Below are 17,205 nucleotides of genomic sequence, written 5' to 3'. Positions count from 1 at the left end.
GTGTGTTGTGTGGGAAATGTGTTCTCACTTCTGGAAATTGTTTCCAGACTGTCTGAGTAGGTGTTTACTGATTGATGGGCCAGGAACCTGGATTCCTGCATCACTGTGTGAATTGAGTGTGTCTGGGGGCAAGGTGCCCTCCTGGTCACATGTAATCATTGTCTGTTCGGCTCTTTCTTATTGGCCTTCTCTGCAGGAGACACTGTGTAGATTCCCTTGAGGAGCTCACAGCCATGAATCTAGAACAGACTCTGTACTAGAAGTTGACATCACAGAAAGGCTTTGATGCCATCAGATAAGATTAAGGAAACTCGAGGTGCCTGTTGTGTAAATAAGAGGCTACAATTGTTGGCAAAGGAATTATCTGGGTAGTCCACTTTCTGAATGTTTCTACGTGTCTCCAGAGTGACGGTTTTAAAACTCCAGTATGCATGAAATTGGTCTAAGGTGTTGTTGAAAATGCAAGTTGCAGGGCTCACCCTCCAGGGATAGTAGTTCTGGAAAGGTGTGGGGGGGCTCAGCCTCTAGGGACAGTGGTTCTGGGAAGGTGTGGAGCTGGGCTCAGGACCTGCACCCTCAACAGGCCCACCCAGGGATACTGACGCTAGTGGGAACCTAGGAGAGTTTCTGAATGTCCACTGCTCACCAGATGCAGGGAGTGAGTCTCCGGTCCCTCCACAAGCATTCACCAGGACATGTGCCCTTCACCATGGACCCAATCCGTGATCTTCTCATTTGGGCCATCATCCAGAACCGTCGGGAGCTGGCAGAAATCATCTGGGCGCAGGTAACTAGACCTGTTTCTCAAGATGCATGACCATGTGTGGACAGGTAACAGGGCTCCAGCCAGGGAGTGTGGCCAGAAAGCCCAGGACCAACAGCAGGTAGAGGAGCACGTGACCTTGGAGGGAGAGCAGTGGGTGTCCATGACCCCAGAAGGGACCCAGAGTGCCCAGTGTTGGAGAACAGAGAGCTTGGCTCAGGCAAGGAAAGAATTTTAAGAAGGTGTGCTGTCCAGGGCGGAGGCTCAGCATGCAGGCACAGCTGGGTGGAGCCAACCTCCATGGCGACACAGGTGGGTTCTGGTGAGTCGGCCCCTGTGCCATGGCCGACCTGCTCAGTAGAGACTCTGCAGAAGGTGACATCCCTGGAGGGGCTGCATCTCCTTCCACTGACCATTAGGGATCTCAACAGAGACAGTTTGTTACTCAGATGGGGAGCAAGCCCCTGATGTATCTGCCCTGAGCCCCTTTGTGAGCTCTTTGGGCACATCGGCCCTCAGCTCCCTCATCACTAGACTGTGGGCAGCTTCATGGTCATGATGGAGGACGTGCCAGGCTCAAGTCCCCCACACGTGGTTTTCCTTTACTTCAAGCAGATTCTCTTCTTAAAGGTAAATTAAAGTGTAATTTTTTTCTCAGAGAAGTCCCCTACTTCTCAGTGTTGGCATTTCCAAATTGCTTTTATGGAATTGGCCCCCTCCCCAGTGTCACCAGCAGAGAGGCTTCGGTGGCTTCCACCCTCTCCATGGTTCTGGGAGGTTTGTCCTTTCCCAAGGCATGTGGTGGGTCAGCGGCAGAGCTAGGCCTGACTGTGGCCTCGGGTGTGCTCTGTGGGGCTCAGTGCATGGGAGGACCAACGATTTCCAGGCTCTGCCACCGGCCCCTTGTTGTGGGCCAGACAGTGCCTCTGGGCTGTGCTTTGAGAGGCTTCCCTGAGATTTTCTCAGCATCCTTGGTGCCTGGGACTGGCAGTGCCACTGAGGCGGGGTGGCTAGAGCCTGAGGGGGACTTGTGTGGACCTGGTCCCGTTTTTGTCCTTTAGCCCCGTGCCTGGGGTTGACCAGATGCCCAGGCAGTGCTGGGACTCATGCTGTCTGGGCTGTGCTCTGGGTGGGCAAGCAGACCCCTCCCACTGGCCAGTGCAGGAGACTGGGCCACCAGCTCAGGCTCACCTACTGATTTGGGGTGACCCAAGTGGTTTATGTGGACAGGGGCACAAGTAATCACGTAGTGGCCCACACTGTCGTGAGGCCTCTGTTCTCATCACCCCCGGGCAGTGTGACTGGGGTTCCTGGGCTGGACCGTCCAGGTCCTCACAGTAGCTTCCCTGGTGCCCAGAGCCAGGACTGCATTGTGGCAGCCTTGGCCTGCAGCAAGATCCTAAAGGAGCTGTCCAAGGAGGAGGAGGACACGGAGAGCTTGGAGGGGATGCTGGTGCTCGCTGATGAGTATGAACACAGAGCCATCGGTGAGTTCATGGGGTGGTGGCCTTGGACCACAGCTCAACTCCTCACATATCGCCCCAGGGTCCTCATCCCTGGTCCTGCTCGGACCGTGGCATCTGGAGGAGCCACTCCCGGATGCTGTCCCCAGGTTGATCATGGATCTTCCTTCCGCCAGGGGTGTTCACCGAGTGCCACCGGAAGGACGAGGAAAGAGCGCAGAAACTGCTCACCCGTGTGTCGGAGGCCTGGGGGAAGACCACCTGCCTGCAGCTGGCCCTGCAGGCCAAGGACATGAAGTTCGTGTCTCACGGAGGCATCCAGGTGACCTTCTGAGGCTCGCTTCCAGGAAGAGCTGCCTGTGGGCTGTGGGCGCCGAGGCAGCCTCTCGCTCACCTTCAGGCACACAGGTCCCTGCATTGCGGCTGCCCAGGGTCCCGGGGACAGGGCCTGGCCCTTGGTCGTGTGCTCCCCTCCCGTTTTGCAGGTCAGGAAACTGACGCTAAGAGAGAGTGGGTGGTGGGTTGTGAAGGCTCATCCCTACAGGGGTGTTCTAACTGGGAGCCTGCAGTCCTCCGGGTGGCCCCAGCCCGTTCCCCTGGGAAAGATTGGCCGGGCCCTGCCCACCGCGAGCCTCTTCCTCAGCCGGCAGATGATGGGGTCTGTCCTGCACTGCCCACCACACGGTGTGGCCTGGGGGGGGGGGGATCAGAGCACTGTGCTAGGGAGCATGCAGGCACTTCGCACGGAGCAGACCCATCCTTCACCCTCAGGGGTGGGGTCCAGGGTCGCCCACTATTCTGAAGCTGCATCCTCTGTCCACAGGCCTTTCTAACCAAGGTGTGGTGGGGCCAGCTCTGCGTGGACAACGGGCTCTGGCGGGTGATCCTGTGTATGCTGGCCTTCCCGCTGCTCTATACCAGCCTCATCTCCTTCAGGTACCAGGTGGCTGCTGGGCTGTGGGCAGGGGCCGGGGCCTCAGACCGTCCTTTCCCATTGTGCTTGCAGGGGGCAAGTCATGCCTGTCCTCATGGCTGCCCCTGGGTCCTACAGCGGGAGAGGCATGCGGGCGGGAGGCAGAGGGAGGGTCCCCACCTGTGTGAAGCACCCACTGTGGGCTGAGCACCTGCCCTGCGTTGTCACTCACCTGACTTAAGCACCTGCTCTGCCTTGAGCACCTGCCCTCCCTGCCCACCTGCCCTGTCCTGAGCACCTGCCCTTCCCTGAGCACTCACCCTGCCCGCCCACCTGCCCTGCCCTGAGCACCTGCCCTGCCCTGAGCACCTACTTTACACTGAGCACCTGCCCTGCTCTGAGCACCTGCCCTGCCCTGAGCACTCACCCTCCCCTGAGCACCTGCCCTACTCTGAGCACTCACCCCGCCCTGCCCACCTGCCCTGCCCTGAGCACCTGCCCTCCCTGCCCACCTGCCCTGCCCTGAGTACCTGCCCTACCCTGAGCACTCACCCTGCCTTGTCCACCTGCCCTCCCTGAGCACCTGCTCTGCCCTGAGCACTCACCCTGCCCTGCCCACCTGCCCTCCCTGCCCACCTACCCTCCCTGCCCACCTGCCCTGCCCTGAGCACCTACTTTACACTGAGCTCCTGCCCTGCGCTGAGCACCCACTAGCCAAGCATTTCGTTTCAGTCCTAACAAAACCAGAGCCAAAGGGCTCTTTCAGGGTCTTCCCTTACATGGAGCCGTCTGGTGGAGCCCTCTACGTGGCTGCCTATGCAGGGTCCGTGGGCTGCATGGACAGCGTCTGTCCTAGTGCTTCTGTCTCTGTCATGTGATGTGAGCACATGAGCACTTTGGCCCCACTCCTTGGGGGAGGCAGTGGTCCTTCGGGCTCTCAGGCCCCTCACAGTCTTGCCATCCCCCCCTCCCCCTGGTGTCTGCCTTGCAGGGAGAGGAAGCTGCAGGCCAGAAGGGGCCTGCTCCGCGTCCGCGCCTTCTTCAACGCGCCCGTGGTCATCTTCCACCTCAACATCCTGTCCTACTTTGCCTTCCTGTGCCTCTTCGCCTACGTGCTCATGGTGGACTTCCAGCCCACACCCTCATGGTGCGAGTACCTCATCTACTTCTGGCTCTTCTCCCTGGTGTGTGAGGAGCTGCGGCAGGTGCGCCCCCCCGGCCCCCTTCCCCATATCCCCAGCCCGCGTGGATTGTCCTCTGGTCCCCGCCCCCATCTGGGAGCACCTGGCCCCGGGACCTGCAGCCGGTCACTTCCGTGGGTGGGCCCACAGGCGCCCAGGCGCCGCTGCCAGGGCCCGGGGCGGCCTCAGAACTCCTGGGAGGCTGGTGCGGGAGGCAACGCTGTCCCCCTGGCCTCTCCCAGCTTTCCTCTGGCTGTGCCGCCTCCTGAGGCCAGACCCTCTCCCGGGGACGAAGCCCTGGCCTCAAAGGTGGCAGCCCCAGAATGGGGGTCACATGTACCCTCCTCCCTGAGTCTGACCATCTCCAGAAGGGACCCGCCCAGCTGCCAGGGTCCAGGGCTGCCACGGTCCCCACCCCTCTTGGGGCTGCCGTGGAAGCAGGGGACCAGGGGTCCGGTGGGAGCTGGCTGGCTGCTGACAGAGAGGACAGTCGGCCCCAAGAACACGGCCATTTGCGAATTGAGCAGGGCGGGCTCAGGGCGGCCTGGCGACACCTCTGCCTGGAGCTCGTCTCCCGTTGCTGCTCCACCTGGGGGCCCAGGGACGGTGGAAGGCTGTGCCCTGCCTGGCTGGCCTCCCTCTCCGGGAAGGAGCGAGTGTTCTCACTGCTCAGGTGACGATGGTGGCGACAGCCAGGCCCCTAACCATGTCCCCTCTCAGCTCTTCTCTGACCCCGACGAGTTTGGGCTGACGAAGATGGCACTCCTGTACTTCAGTGACTTCTGGAATAAACTGGACATCGGTGCCATCCTGCTCTTCGTAGCAGGACTGACCTGCAGGTGAGTGGCCTGTCTGCCCTGCACCTCCCCGCCATCTGCGACTGCAGCCCCGAGGGCTCAGGTGCCCCAAACCTGCCTGTTGTGTCTGGTGGGCAGAACCTACCCCGGGACTGCTGGAGGAGTAGAGCAGGAAGGTGCCAGAGCTCCCTGCCCCTCAGATGGCTGAGCACCTGCAGCCCAGTGGCCCCTCCCAGCATCTCCTGCTGTGGCCCCGGCCACTCCGCTGCCCACTGGGGCCACATGCGCCCTTGCCATGGTCCCTTTCTCCAAGGAGCAAGAGGGACCAGCCACACTGCCTCCCAAGAGGACTGCATGGCCTGCCTACCCTGCCCAAGGCTGGCTCCCAGGCTTTTCTGGAAAACACACCTCCCCGGAAGCTCTGGTCCATGAGCTCATACCCCATTTTTAGTACTTTGGGGTCCAGAGGCCTCCAGAGCCACATGTGGGCTCGGGCAGGTGAGCAGGCAGCTGGGGGCAGGCTCCGGGAGCGGTGAGCTGAGGGGTCCTTGATTCTGCCTTGGGCAGGCTCATCCCCGGGCTGCTGTACTCTGGGCGCATCATCCTCTCTCTGGACTTCATCATGTTCTGCCTCCGCCTGATGCACATTTTTACCATCAGTAAGACGCTGGGGCCCAAGATAATCATCGTGAAGCGGATGGTAAGGGGATGAGCAGGTCCTGCACCAGCTGCAAGTGAGGTGCCCCAGGGCTTGAGCACACTACTAGGTTCCCATGTCCCTGCTTTGCCCTCGGGCTCCCAACCCCAGCATGCCTGTCTCAGGTCCTTGCCTGTATGTCACCTCTTCCAGGCAGCCTTCCCTAATCTCCACAGCTCGTTCCTTATTGCTGTTACAGCTCCGGTCACTCCTCTCCGTGGGTCACAGTCGCATCCAGCCCCTCGTATGCATTGTGTGGTGCCCAGCACCCTGTTAGGATATGGGGACAGGCCCAGGTCTGTGGGCCCCTGTGTTCCTGCCCTGGGCATCAGCGGCTCCTCCCACCACTGCAGAGCGCACAACCTGGGTGTGGGGGGAGGGGGCACGTGTGGGTGCACGTGGCTGCAGCTGGGGCCCTCCGTCTCTGCAGATGAAGGACGTCTTCTTTTTCCTCTTCCTGTTGGCGGTGTGGGTGGTGTCTTTTGGGGTGGCCAAGCAGGCCATCCTCATCCACAACGAGAGCCGGGTGGACTGGATCTTTCGGGGGGTCATCTACCAGTCGTACCTCACCATCTTCGGGCAGATGCCAGCTTACATTGACGGTAGGACATGGGGTGTTACAGCTTCAGCAGGGGCACCTGCAAAGCTCGCAGAAGGATGGGGACAGGGGGACAAGGGGGGCAGCTCCCCAAGTGCCTGCATGACAGAGAGACAGGTGCGTGTGATGTTCGGTTGAGGGGGTTGGGATCTTCGAAGCCGAAGCCAAGCCATACTGAGATCCCAGGCGGGCCAAGGATGTGGCCTGGGGCTCTGGGGCATCAGTTGGCACCCCTCCCCCACACTGCATGCCTCCCTATCCCTCCTCCTCCTCTGGACGGGGAGAATCCTTTTTGTATATGGAGTTTTTTCTTTTCAACAGCTTCATCGAGATCTAATTCACATACCGTGAAGCTCACCTGTATAAAGTGTGTACTTTAGTGGGTTTTAGTGTATTCAGAGGATCTAATTTTAGAACATTTGCATCACCCACCAAAGACACCCATTAGCAGTCACTCCCCATCCCCCCCAACCATTGGTGACCTCTTATCTACTTTCTGTCTGTTCAATTTGTCTTTGCTGGACATTTCATATAAATCAGATAATGTAATATGTAATCTTTGTCTCTTGTTTTTTCTTAGTGTAACGTTTTCAAGACTCATCCATATGGTAGCCTGCATCAGTATTTAATTCCCTTTTTTTATTACTAAATAATATTCCATCGTATGGATAGATCACATTTAGTTTATGCATTTATAAGTTGGTGAACATGCGTTGTTTCTACTTTTTGGCTGTTATGAATAACATTGCTATGAACAGTTATTTATGTTTTAAAATAAGTTTTTGTGTGGACATATGTTTTCACCTCTCTTGGATATATATCTGGAACTGTAACGTATACCTCTTGGTTTGTATGCTAAGTCTGTGTTTAACTTTTTGAGAACCGGCCAAACTATTTTCTATGGCAGCTGTCCTGTATTTTATGTCCCCACCAGCAACGTATATGAGGGCCCCAATTCCCACATTCTCTCTGGCTTGTCATTGTCTTTGTTTGCTTTTAGCCGTCCCAGTGGGTGTGAAGTGCATTTCATTGTGGCTCTGATTTGCATTTCCCTGATGGTGAATGATGTGGAGCATCTCTTCATGTGCTCCCTGAGCCATTCAGATGTCTTCTCTGGAGAAATGTCTACTCCTCTCATTGGCCCATTTCTCAAGTGGATTATTTTTCTTTCTTACTGAGTTACGAGAATTCTCTACGTATGGACACCAGTTCCTTCTCATCTGTATGATTTACCAATATATTCTTCTGTGGGTCAGCTTGTCACTTTCTTGATCGTGTCCTTCAAAGCACAAAAGTTTTTAGCTTTGATGAAGTCCACCTTATCAGTTGCTTTTATCATTTGTGCTTTGGTGTCATATCTCAGAACCTGATGCCTGACCCAAGGTCATGAAGACTCATGTCTGTGTTGTTATTCCTGAAGTAATAGCTCTTGTTCTTGCTTTTGGCCTTTGAGCTATTTAAACTAATTTTTTATACAGTGTGAGGTAAGGGCCATGCAAATTTCCAGTTGTTCAAGCACCATGTATTGAAAAGACGATTTCTCCCTATTGAATTGTCTTGGCCTCCTTGTCAAAAATCAACTGACCATTAATGGAAGGGTTTATCTATAGACTCTCAACCCTATTCTGTTGATCTGTATGTCTGTTCTTGTGCCAACACCACATGGTCTTGGCAAATGTAACTTCGAAGTAAGTTTCGCAATCAGAGATGCGTGAGTCCTTCAACTTTGTTCTTCTTTTTCAAGATTGCTTTGGCCTCTGGGTTCCTTGGGTCCACATGAATTTTGGATTCAGCTTCTCACTTTCTCCAAAAGGCATCTAGGATTTTGACTGTGAGCATGGGATGGCCTTTCTGCTTCTTTAGATCTTTAATTTCTTTCAACAATATTTTATAATTTTCAGTGTGTAAGTTACACTCCTTTTAAGTTTATTCTTAAGATTTTTATTCTTTTTCATGTTATTGTAAATAGAATTATTTTATTAATTTCATTTTTGGGTTGTTTATTGCTAGTGTGTAGAAATATGCTATATTTGTGTGTTGATCTTGTATCCCGAAACCATGCTGAACGTCTTTATAGCTCTCATAGTTTTTTAGTGGGTTCCTCGGGATTTACTATATACAAGATCATGCCCTCTGCAAATAGAGATGCTTTTACTTGTTCCTTTCCCATCTGATACATTTATTTCTTTTTCTTGCTTCATTATCCTGGCTAGAACTCCTGGTACAACATTGAATAGAAGTGTCCAGAACAAACATTTTTATGTTGTTCCTGATCTTAGAGGGTGAAGCTTTCAGTCTTTCATTAGTAAGTATGATGTTCACTGTGGGGTTTTTTGTAAACGTCCTTCATGAGAGTGAAGAAGCACCTTTCTATCCCTAGTTTCTTGAGTGCTTTTATTATAAAAGCATATATGATTTTGTCAAACACTTTTCCTGCATCTGTTGAAATGTTCACATGACTTTTGTTCTTCATGCTATTAATATGGTGTGTTATATTAATTGATTTCCAGATGTAAAACCAACTCTGCCTTCCTGGGATATATCTCACTCGGTCATGGTGTGTAATTCTTTCTATGTGTTGCTGGATTCAATTTGCTGGCATTTTGGGGAGGGTTTTTGCGTCTATGTTCATAAAGGGCATTGGTCTGTAGTTTTGTTTTTGTCTGGTTTTGGTATCAGGGTGATACTAGCCTCATAGGACGAATTAGCAGTGTTCCCTCCTGCTTTGTACTTTGGAAAAGTTTGTGAAGGATTGGTTTTAATTCTTCAAACATTCAGTAGAATTCACCAGGGAAGCCATCTGGGCCTGAACTCTTCTTTGGGTGAAGTTTTAAATTATTACTTCAATCTTTTTGCCTGTTATAGGTCTGTTTGTATTTCCCATTTCTTCTTCGGTCACTTCTGGTGTTTTGTCTCTTTCTAGGAGTTTGCCCATTTTTCCAAGTCATCTACTTTGTTAGCATACAGTTCTGTAGTATTTCCTTATAGTTCTTTTTATTTTTTAGGGTTGGTAGTAATGTTCTCTCTTTCGTTTATAACTTGAGCAATTTGAACCTTTTTTCCCCTTGATAAGTCTAGGTAAAGGGTTGTGATCTTCTTAATCTTTTCCAGGAAACAGATTTTGGTTTTTATTGATTATTGTTTTTTGTATTCTCTCTGTTATTTATTTGCATTTTGATCTTTCTTCCTTTCTTCCTTTTTGGGTTCAGTTTGCTTTCCCTTTTTTAGTTTACTAAAGTGGAAGGTTATGTTATTGATTTGGGCTCTTTCTTCTCCTTACCAGTGCATGCTCGTTGGGCAGGGAGATTGGCAAAATGGGCGCAGGGCGGTGGGAGGTACAGGCTTCCAGTTTTTAAGAAAATAGTGCATGCTCATTGTTGAAAAACTGTTAAATCCAGAGCGGGTATAAAGAATAATGCTGTGACCCCGCTTCCCGGGTTAGCTGCCGTTAACAGCTGCCAAAGGCTATGCCTCCTTGGGGGTGTTTCGACGCACAGCGGGACGTCTCTTTATGCTTTATTATCTCCTGTACCCTCCGCTTTGCTCCAAATGTGGGACTGCACTTCGGTTTGGACCCCCGCCCCGTTGTGTGGGTCAGCACGTGGCCCATGCCACACGGTTCCCTCCCCTGCCTCCTTCCTCGTTGTGCAAGTTGTTCGTTTCTCGGTTCCAATTCTCTCCCACGGCACTGGGCATCACCCCCCGGGGCTGGCTCTTGCCCGGGGCCCAGGACGTGTCCGGAGGGGTCCCTCCCTCCTCCTGCCCACAGAGGACGCTTGGGTGCAGACAGATGCCTCTCTCTGTCTGACGGAGCGAGGGCAGCCAGCTGTGGGGGCGTCCAGGCCCTGGGGTGCTCACTGCCCAAGGGACGCTCGTGACTCTGTGTGGCGTCTTTGTTCCCTGCCCCCAGGTGTGAATTTCAGCCTGGACCAGTGCAGCCCCAATGGCACAGACCCCTACAAGCCCAAGTGCCCCGAGAGCGACGCCATCCGGCATGAGCCTGCCTTCCCTGAGTGGCTGACCGTCATCCTGCTCTGCCTTTACCTGCTTTTCACCAACATCCTGCTGCTGAACCTCCTCATTGCCATGTTCAAGTGAGTGCTGCTGGCGTGGGGCCCAGCCAGCAGGGATGGAGCGAGCCTGGGGCCCCAGACGCGAGCTGCCCCACTCCGCCCGGCACATGGCCTCCCTCTCTGGTCCCTGCTGTGCGGGGGCTGCCCGCGGGCCGGGGGACTCACGGGGAAGTGAGCCTCCTGGGGGCCCGGGCACAGCCTCATCGGGGCGCAGCTTGGAGTCTCACCCAGGGCTCTCAGAAATGCCCGAGCTTTGCTCAGCTTCTGTCCTGGTGGAGAAAACACTACGTCACAGATTGTTTGTGGAAACGAGTAAGATCCAGAGGGTGAAAGCTTTCTGGGCAGAGCTTTCATTTATTTTGTTTTTAAAGATTTTATTTATTTATTTGAGAGAGAGAGAGAGAGCTCAAGCAGGGCGAGGGGCAGGCAGAGGGAAAAGCAGGCTCCCAGGACCCCGGGATCATGACCTGAGCCAGAGGCAGACGCTTCGCCCACTGAGGCACCTGGGCGCCCCCTGTGCAGACCTTTCATTTTGCGAACAAGGGAGCTGGGCTGTGCGGCAAGGGGACCTGGCTCTGCATGTGGAAGAGTGTGTCCCAGCATTTAAGGAAGCGGCTCTTCTGATATGGGATGACCTGTATTCATCCTCCGTGTACAAAGCCCCAATAGGAGCCGAGTGGGTCAGCCGTGCAGGGTCCCTTGTGTTCCTGGTCTGGATGGGTGTCTTTCTCTCTCGGCCCTCGGGGGCCTCTCTACGTCTGGCATTGGGGGGCAGCCCGCCAAGGCCCATCGGCTACACGACAAGTGTGCGGAGATGAGCCACGTCCGCCCTTGAAGATCCTGTCCCTTCCGTGTGTCAAATTCACAGATAATCTCTGTTTAGATTTTGTCAAATGCCAGGACCCTGTCCACCTTCCAATAGTCCTCTGCCTTGTTTTGTCCGCTAACAAGTTTTACAACATCTGAAATCCAGGGATCTTCATTCTCACCACGGCTCCCAGGAGCTCAGGCCCCTGAGGCTGGTCTTTGTCTGCGTCAGGAATTGTCCACTGGGGTGCTGTGTGTTTGCTTTCCACGGGCCGCCCCCAGGCCCCCCAGGGGGTGCTGTGGGCGATTCTGGGGGTCCCGCCAGCCCTTCCGTGACCCGCGCCCCTTGCCTCCTGCCAGCTACACGTTCCAGCAGGTCCAGGAGCACACGGACCAGATCTGGAAGTTCCAGCGCCACGACCTAATAGAGGAGTACCACAGCAGGCCCCCCGCGCCGCCCCCCTTCATCCTCCTCAGCCACCTGCACCTGTTCATCAGGAGGGTCATCCTGAAGATACCCGCCAAGAGGCACAAGCAGCTCAGTGAGCCGGCCCTCCCTCCGCGTTCCCCAGACTGTCTCGGGTCCTGGGTGCAGTCGGGCCTGTAGGGAGGTGGTTGCTCCTTCCAGAATCCTGGAAGCTCCATGGGCCTCCGACCTCGCCCCAGCCCTTCCTCCCCGCCGCGGGCCCTCCCAGTCCCCCACCCCCGCCCCAGTGATCCGGTCCCTCCATCTGCCCCCACCCGCCCCTGCAGAGAGCAAGCTGGAGAAGAACGAGGAGGCCGCCCTTCTGTCCTGGGAGATCTACCTGAAGGAGAACTACCTGCAGAACCAGCAGTACCAGCGGAAGCAGAGGCCCGAACAGCAGATACAAGACATCGGCCATAAGTACGGGAGGCCGGGGCAGCCCGGGGGCGGGGAAACCCCTGCAGGTCCAAGTCACACGGGGCCATAGCCCACCTGGGCCAGGCCCCTGGGGTGGGAAACCTGTGTCCTCCAGCTGACCCATGGCCTTCCCTCTGGGTCCTTAGGAGGACTGGACCCCACGGGGTGGGAGAAGGTCACCTGGGCTGCAGATAGGGCTAAAGGAGGGGTGCTGGCAGGGGAGGCCCACTTGGCCTGGGGGGTGAGCTCAGTGAGCTTATTGGCACACAGCCTTGCTGCAGGTTCTGTGGGGCCGTGGTGGCCGGACCTGGAGCTCAGGCTCACTGAGCATTGTCCCCCTGCCCCCAGTTCCTCCCTCCCGCCTTCTTTCTGGTGTAAGGTCGGGGCTGCTCACCCCCAGCCCTGATGGGTGGAAGGAGTTGGTCCTGCGGTCAGGGTATGCCTTGCCGTGGGCCAGGAGGAGGCAGGGGACACGTGCTCTGTAACTATGTCCTGTCCCTGGTGCGGTCCTGTGGGCCGTGTGTGGAGAAGGACGTCCTGGGGCCTTGAGCATCCAGGGGGTGGGCTCCCTGCAGCCAGGCCGAGCCCGAGCGCACCTCTCCTCAGAGCCGTGCACCTGCCTTGCTGTGTGTCTCTGGGCTCCTCGGTGAACGGAGCTGTGATGACAGCCATCGCCTGGCGTGGTTTCCGGAGCACACGGGAGGGAGCACCGGCCACCTTCCCCCCCGGGTCGGGGGAGGGATCTGAGGCCCCGGAAGGCCACGTGGTGCGCCACGGCCCCACAGCCCTGTGGCTGAGCCACAAAGTGGGGAAGGGGTCTGTTGATGAGGTCTCTGACAAGCTTGTCGTGGTGATGGGAGTCAGAGGGGTCCAAAGACACTCTGTCAGTACCCACGCAGCATATTCACGGGCTGGATGGGGGATGTGGCAGGAAGTGGTTTTGTGGCTTTTGTGGGATTAGGGAACGCGTAGTGAGAGGAAGAATAAACGCCTGGGCCCTCAGTGAGGCGCTTCCCTCCCCTTTCCCTAGAGAACCATTCAAAGTGGGCCACGGGCTCAGCTCAGCGCCCACTGGCCACTGAAGTGGGGGCTAAGTCTCTTACAGGAGAGCGTCCCCTGCAGGTGGGACTGGGCGCCCTACACACAGCCAGACGGGAGAGTCTGGACGATGTTTGGAATTACTTGCTGTAAACGGGGCAGACCAAAGCTGCTGAAACTCCCATGTTGTAGCAAAATAGGACCAAACTGAACAGCAGTGCTGCCCCTCCCCCCGCCCAGTGCTGCCCAGAAGCAGCTCGGAGCTTTGTGCTTCGCCTTCTGGAAGCCTGTGGGCCCATCAAGGCAAGGAGCGTCTCGCATACTTGCGTCTCTCCCGTGGGGAGGAGTCAGAATGGCTGTGTGAGGTGGGGGGCAATGCACTTGCTACCAGATCTTCCCCTTCGAGGCAGGAGGCAGTGCTCATTCTGCACAGAAATGTATGTTATAAATACTTTCAGATAGAGGGGAAGAGGCCTGAAGTTAAGGGCAGGAGGGGCCAGGCTGCTGGATCTGGCAGGGACCTCCCCCTGCAGCCTAGCGCCATGTTTCCTCAGCATCCGGGCCCCCGAGCCTGGCCTGGGCTCAGCTGTGTGCTCTTCCAGGGTCAACACCGCGGTGGACCTGCTGGAGATGGAAAGTCTGAAGCGGTCAGGCTCCATGGAGCAGAGACTGTCCTCCCTGGAGGAGCAGGTAGGCGCCGGGCCGGGGCCTCCTTTTCTGGGTCATGCCTCCGACAGGCCTGGGCACCGCTCTTTGAGAAGGAGCATGCTGGGGAAATGACCCTGAGAAGGACTTGGGGAATGTTGGGACAACCGTTCCCAACTGGAAGAAGCGCCTTCTTTGTCTTCCAGAAAATTCTGTCAAATACTTTCCCACTGAGCTCGACCCCAGTGCACTGGGAGTTGTCTATACCAGGGGCTGGTCTGAGAGAGCTGCTCTGGTCCCCTTCTCTGGTCTCCTCAGAGCTGTCCTCTGAGATGACCCCTCTGCAGGACTCCACATCCAGACGCTGTGGGAATTACAGACGCCCTGGCCTGCTTTCCCAGGCTGCCTGGGGATCCTGGGAGGGAGGGTCCCAGGGGATGCAAGATGCGTTTGAATGTCGGGAGCAACGTCAGAAAGCAGCGTGTGGACATCTCAGACCAGCCCCCGATGGTTGGAATGTGGGGTCAAGGTTTGGATGCTTCTGCACGCAGGGAGCTTGTTCTTTTGTAAGAGGGAGCTCAAAGGACATTGTCAATAGGCAGTTGGCATTAGGTGAACAGCCCCTGCCCCACTCATCCCCCATCAACGAACATTGATGCTCCCCCACCAGTTGGGCCACATCCACTGGACTCCAAGCCCTGGGCCTGAGACAGGCAGCCCTGAACAGCTTTGCAGGCTAGCTGGGCTCAGGTCTCTGAACATTCATTCACCCACCCATCTATCTATTCATTCATTTATTCATTCATCCATTTATCCATCTATCCTTCCATCCATCTGTCCATCCATCCATTTCCATCCATCCATTCTTCCATCCACCCCTCTGTCCTTCTTTCTGTCCATCCTTCCATCCATCTGTCCTTCCTTCCATCCATCCATCTGTCCATCCATCCATCCCCCATCCATCCATACATACATCCTTCCTTCCATCCTTCCATCCATCCTTCCTTCCATCCTTCCTTCCATCCATCCATCCTTCCATCCATCCATCCCCCATCCATCCATCCATCCTTCCTTCCATCCTTCCTTCCATCCATCCATCCTTCCATCCATCCATCCCCCATCTATCCATACATACATCCTTCCTTCCATCCATCCATCCATCCATCCTTCCTTCCATTCATCCATCTGTCTATCCTTCCTTCCTTCCATCCATCCTTCCTTTCATCCATCTTTTCTTCCATCCATCCCCCATCCATCTGTCATCCATCCCCCATCCATCCATCCATCCATCCCCCATCCATCCATCCATCCTTCCTTCTATCCATCATCCATTCATCCATCCATCCATCCCCATCCATCCATCCATCCATCCTTCCTTCCATCCATCCATCCATCCATCCATCCATCCATCCATCCTTTCATCCATCCATCCATCTATCCATCCTTCATTTCATATTTCCCGTGCTCCTCCTCTGTGCCACATCCAGGGCTGGCCTGAGGAATGTCAAGGTGAATAGGAATTGTCTTCCCCTCAGAGGTTTCCAGTGTGGGGGGCACAGACATAAATGTCCATTGTCACAGTGTGGTTTAATAAGCACAGCAATGAAGGCATTGATAGGGGCTGGCAGTCAGGGAGGCCTCCAGCCTCCAGGATAAGGAGGGGTGGGCAGGGTGGAGGTTGGGTCCCTGCCCTTCTGTGCCCCTCTTGCTGGGGGCACAGAGGACCTGTGCTTTCTTATGAGAGCCCCTGCCACCCACAGCAGCCTCCCAGCAGGCAGCGCCTGAGCCCCCCAGGCTGGCACTAGACTCTTGCCTCTTCTCAGCTCTGCTGTGTCAGGTGGGGGCAAGCCACCCAGCCACTGTGCTGGTGGGGGCTCTGCCGTCAGCCAGCCCCTGCCCAGGGACCGCTGCATGCGGGGGTCTGCCCTAACTGCCTCCTCCCCTGTGGGGCCTCGCCTTGCTGACACCCTGTAACATGGGTGCTGCTGAGCAGTGTCCTCCTGGCCCCTATTCGTCACGTGGCTCCTGCCATCACCTGCAGTTGAGTATGTTTGGTTTCTAGAAGCTTCTTTTCTCTGGGAGGAGCAGGAGCCATGGGAAGCTCCATGGGTCATGGTGCCCCACCTTCTCCCTGTGGCTCAGAGCTGTCTTCTGGGGCTTCAGCATGGTCCAGTGGCCTCTGGTGTGTCCAGTTCCAGTGGCCATTGTATCTCTCTGGTGGGCACTGCTGGTGACTAAAGGAAGCAGGGCGGGCTTGGATGCCCGTGGGGTCACTGCAGCGGGATGGGTGCTCCAGCGGTGCCCTCGTGGTTTCAGTGGGGGGGTGGCTGTGCGGTACAGAGGAAGGTGCTGACCACACCTTGTTTGGGATGTGCCTTCCAGGTGGCCCAGATGTCCAGAGCATTGCACTGGATCATGAAGGCGCTGAGGGATGGTGGCTTTGGCTCAGAAGAGGGCCTCCCCACCCTGGGTGAGTGGAGGCCGCGACCGCGGCTGGTCTCTACTGGCCTGTGTTCTTTTGAATCTGGGGGTCCATGGGGAGGAGAGGCAGTAAGCGGGGCTCCCCCTCGGCCTGGGGGTGGGCTGACTGAGCTCTTCCTGAGCTCCGAGCGCCCAGAGGGAGCATAGCCTGTCCCAGAGAAGCAGGGGCCCAGCACAGCCGAGCCCCCCACATGACCAGGTGGGGGACTTTGAGAAGAGGCCTGGCCCACGTCCCTGACCTCCTCTTGTGCATCGTGACACAAAGGAGGGGCAGCTCCAGAAGGTGCTGGGGGACAGAAAGCAAAGTCTGCATTTCTAAGTTTGCAGCCAGCCAGGAAGAGGGCATGACTAGCCCTCCTGGGGCATTGCTGGCCCTCCTTAACTGGATGGGCTCTGGGGCAGCCACACAAGGAGGCAGGTGCTGGCTGAGGGCACACTCTCTGACCCCAGATCTCGGTCTTCCCAGAGCCATGGTCCTGGGGCCCTGGGCTGGGGCCCCCTTCGGGGCTGGTGGTGTTCACTCTGGACTCAGGGAGGTGGAGGAGGCTCAGTTTTGGGGAAAGGGCCATAGAGGATGCCCCTGTCCTGTGGGCAGGAGCCTGAGCCGGAGTCCGGCTTTGCCCATGGCTCCTTGTGGCTGTTCCAGCACCCCAGAAGACCTCAGAGGAGCAGGACCATGAGCTGGACGGCAGGCAGAAGGCAGAAGACGTGGGCGACACCCACCACGTGAACGCCCGGCACCTCCTCTACCCCAACTCCCACGTCACGCGTTTCCCCGTGCCCAACGAGAAGGTGCCCTGGGAGGTGAGTGCCAGCCTTGGCCGGAGGCGGCCGGGTTCTGGGGCGGCGGTCCTGCCCTGAGCCCT

At 56.2% G+C, this 17,205-nt stretch overlaps 1 protein-coding gene across 7 annotated transcripts in view; it reads left to right on the top strand.

Moving 5' to 3' along the window:
• Positions 1 to 17,205, top strand: part of TRPM2 (transient receptor potential cation channel subfamily M member 2) — a 55,647-nt gene that overhangs the window by 30,255 nt on the left and 8,187 nt on the right. For 5 of the 7 annotated variants that reach the window (XM_035030055.1, XM_035030054.1, XM_035030056.1 and 2 more), the window contains 14 exons: positions 650 to 787; positions 2,121 to 2,250; positions 2,403 to 2,548; positions 3,050 to 3,162; positions 4,131 to 4,344; positions 5,041 to 5,159; positions 5,685 to 5,817; positions 6,245 to 6,416; positions 10,323 to 10,506; positions 11,653 to 11,834; positions 12,046 to 12,178; positions 13,816 to 13,903; positions 16,241 to 16,328; positions 16,986 to 17,143. In XM_035030055.1, the coding sequence (XP_034885946.1) occupies positions 650 to 787; positions 2,121 to 2,250; positions 2,403 to 2,548; positions 3,050 to 3,162; positions 4,131 to 4,344; positions 5,041 to 5,159; positions 5,685 to 5,817; positions 6,245 to 6,416; positions 10,323 to 10,506; positions 11,653 to 11,834; positions 12,046 to 12,178; positions 13,816 to 13,903; positions 16,241 to 16,328; positions 16,986 to 17,143 (1,998 nt within the window). Of the gene's footprint in view, positions 1 to 649; positions 788 to 2,120; positions 2,251 to 2,402; positions 2,549 to 3,049; positions 3,163 to 4,130; positions 4,345 to 5,040; positions 5,160 to 5,684; positions 5,818 to 6,244; positions 6,417 to 7,720; positions 8,244 to 8,625; positions 8,718 to 10,322; positions 10,507 to 11,652; positions 11,835 to 12,045; positions 12,179 to 13,815; positions 13,904 to 16,240; positions 16,329 to 16,985; positions 17,144 to 17,205 lie in introns of those variants that run through there. The other 2 variants (XM_035030060.1, XM_035030061.1) reach the window with 2 other exon arrangements.

This window comes from Mirounga leonina, unplaced genomic scaffold (assembly GCF_011800145.1).
Source record: "Mirounga leonina isolate KUSES-001 unplaced genomic scaffold, KU_Mleo_1.0 Mir_353, whole genome shotgun sequence".
Taxonomy (NCBI): Eukaryota; Metazoa; Chordata; class Mammalia; order Carnivora; family Phocidae; genus Mirounga; species Mirounga leonina.
The sequence above is the reverse complement of the archived record's forward strand: the minus strand, read 5'-3'. Positions and strand labels throughout refer to the sequence as shown.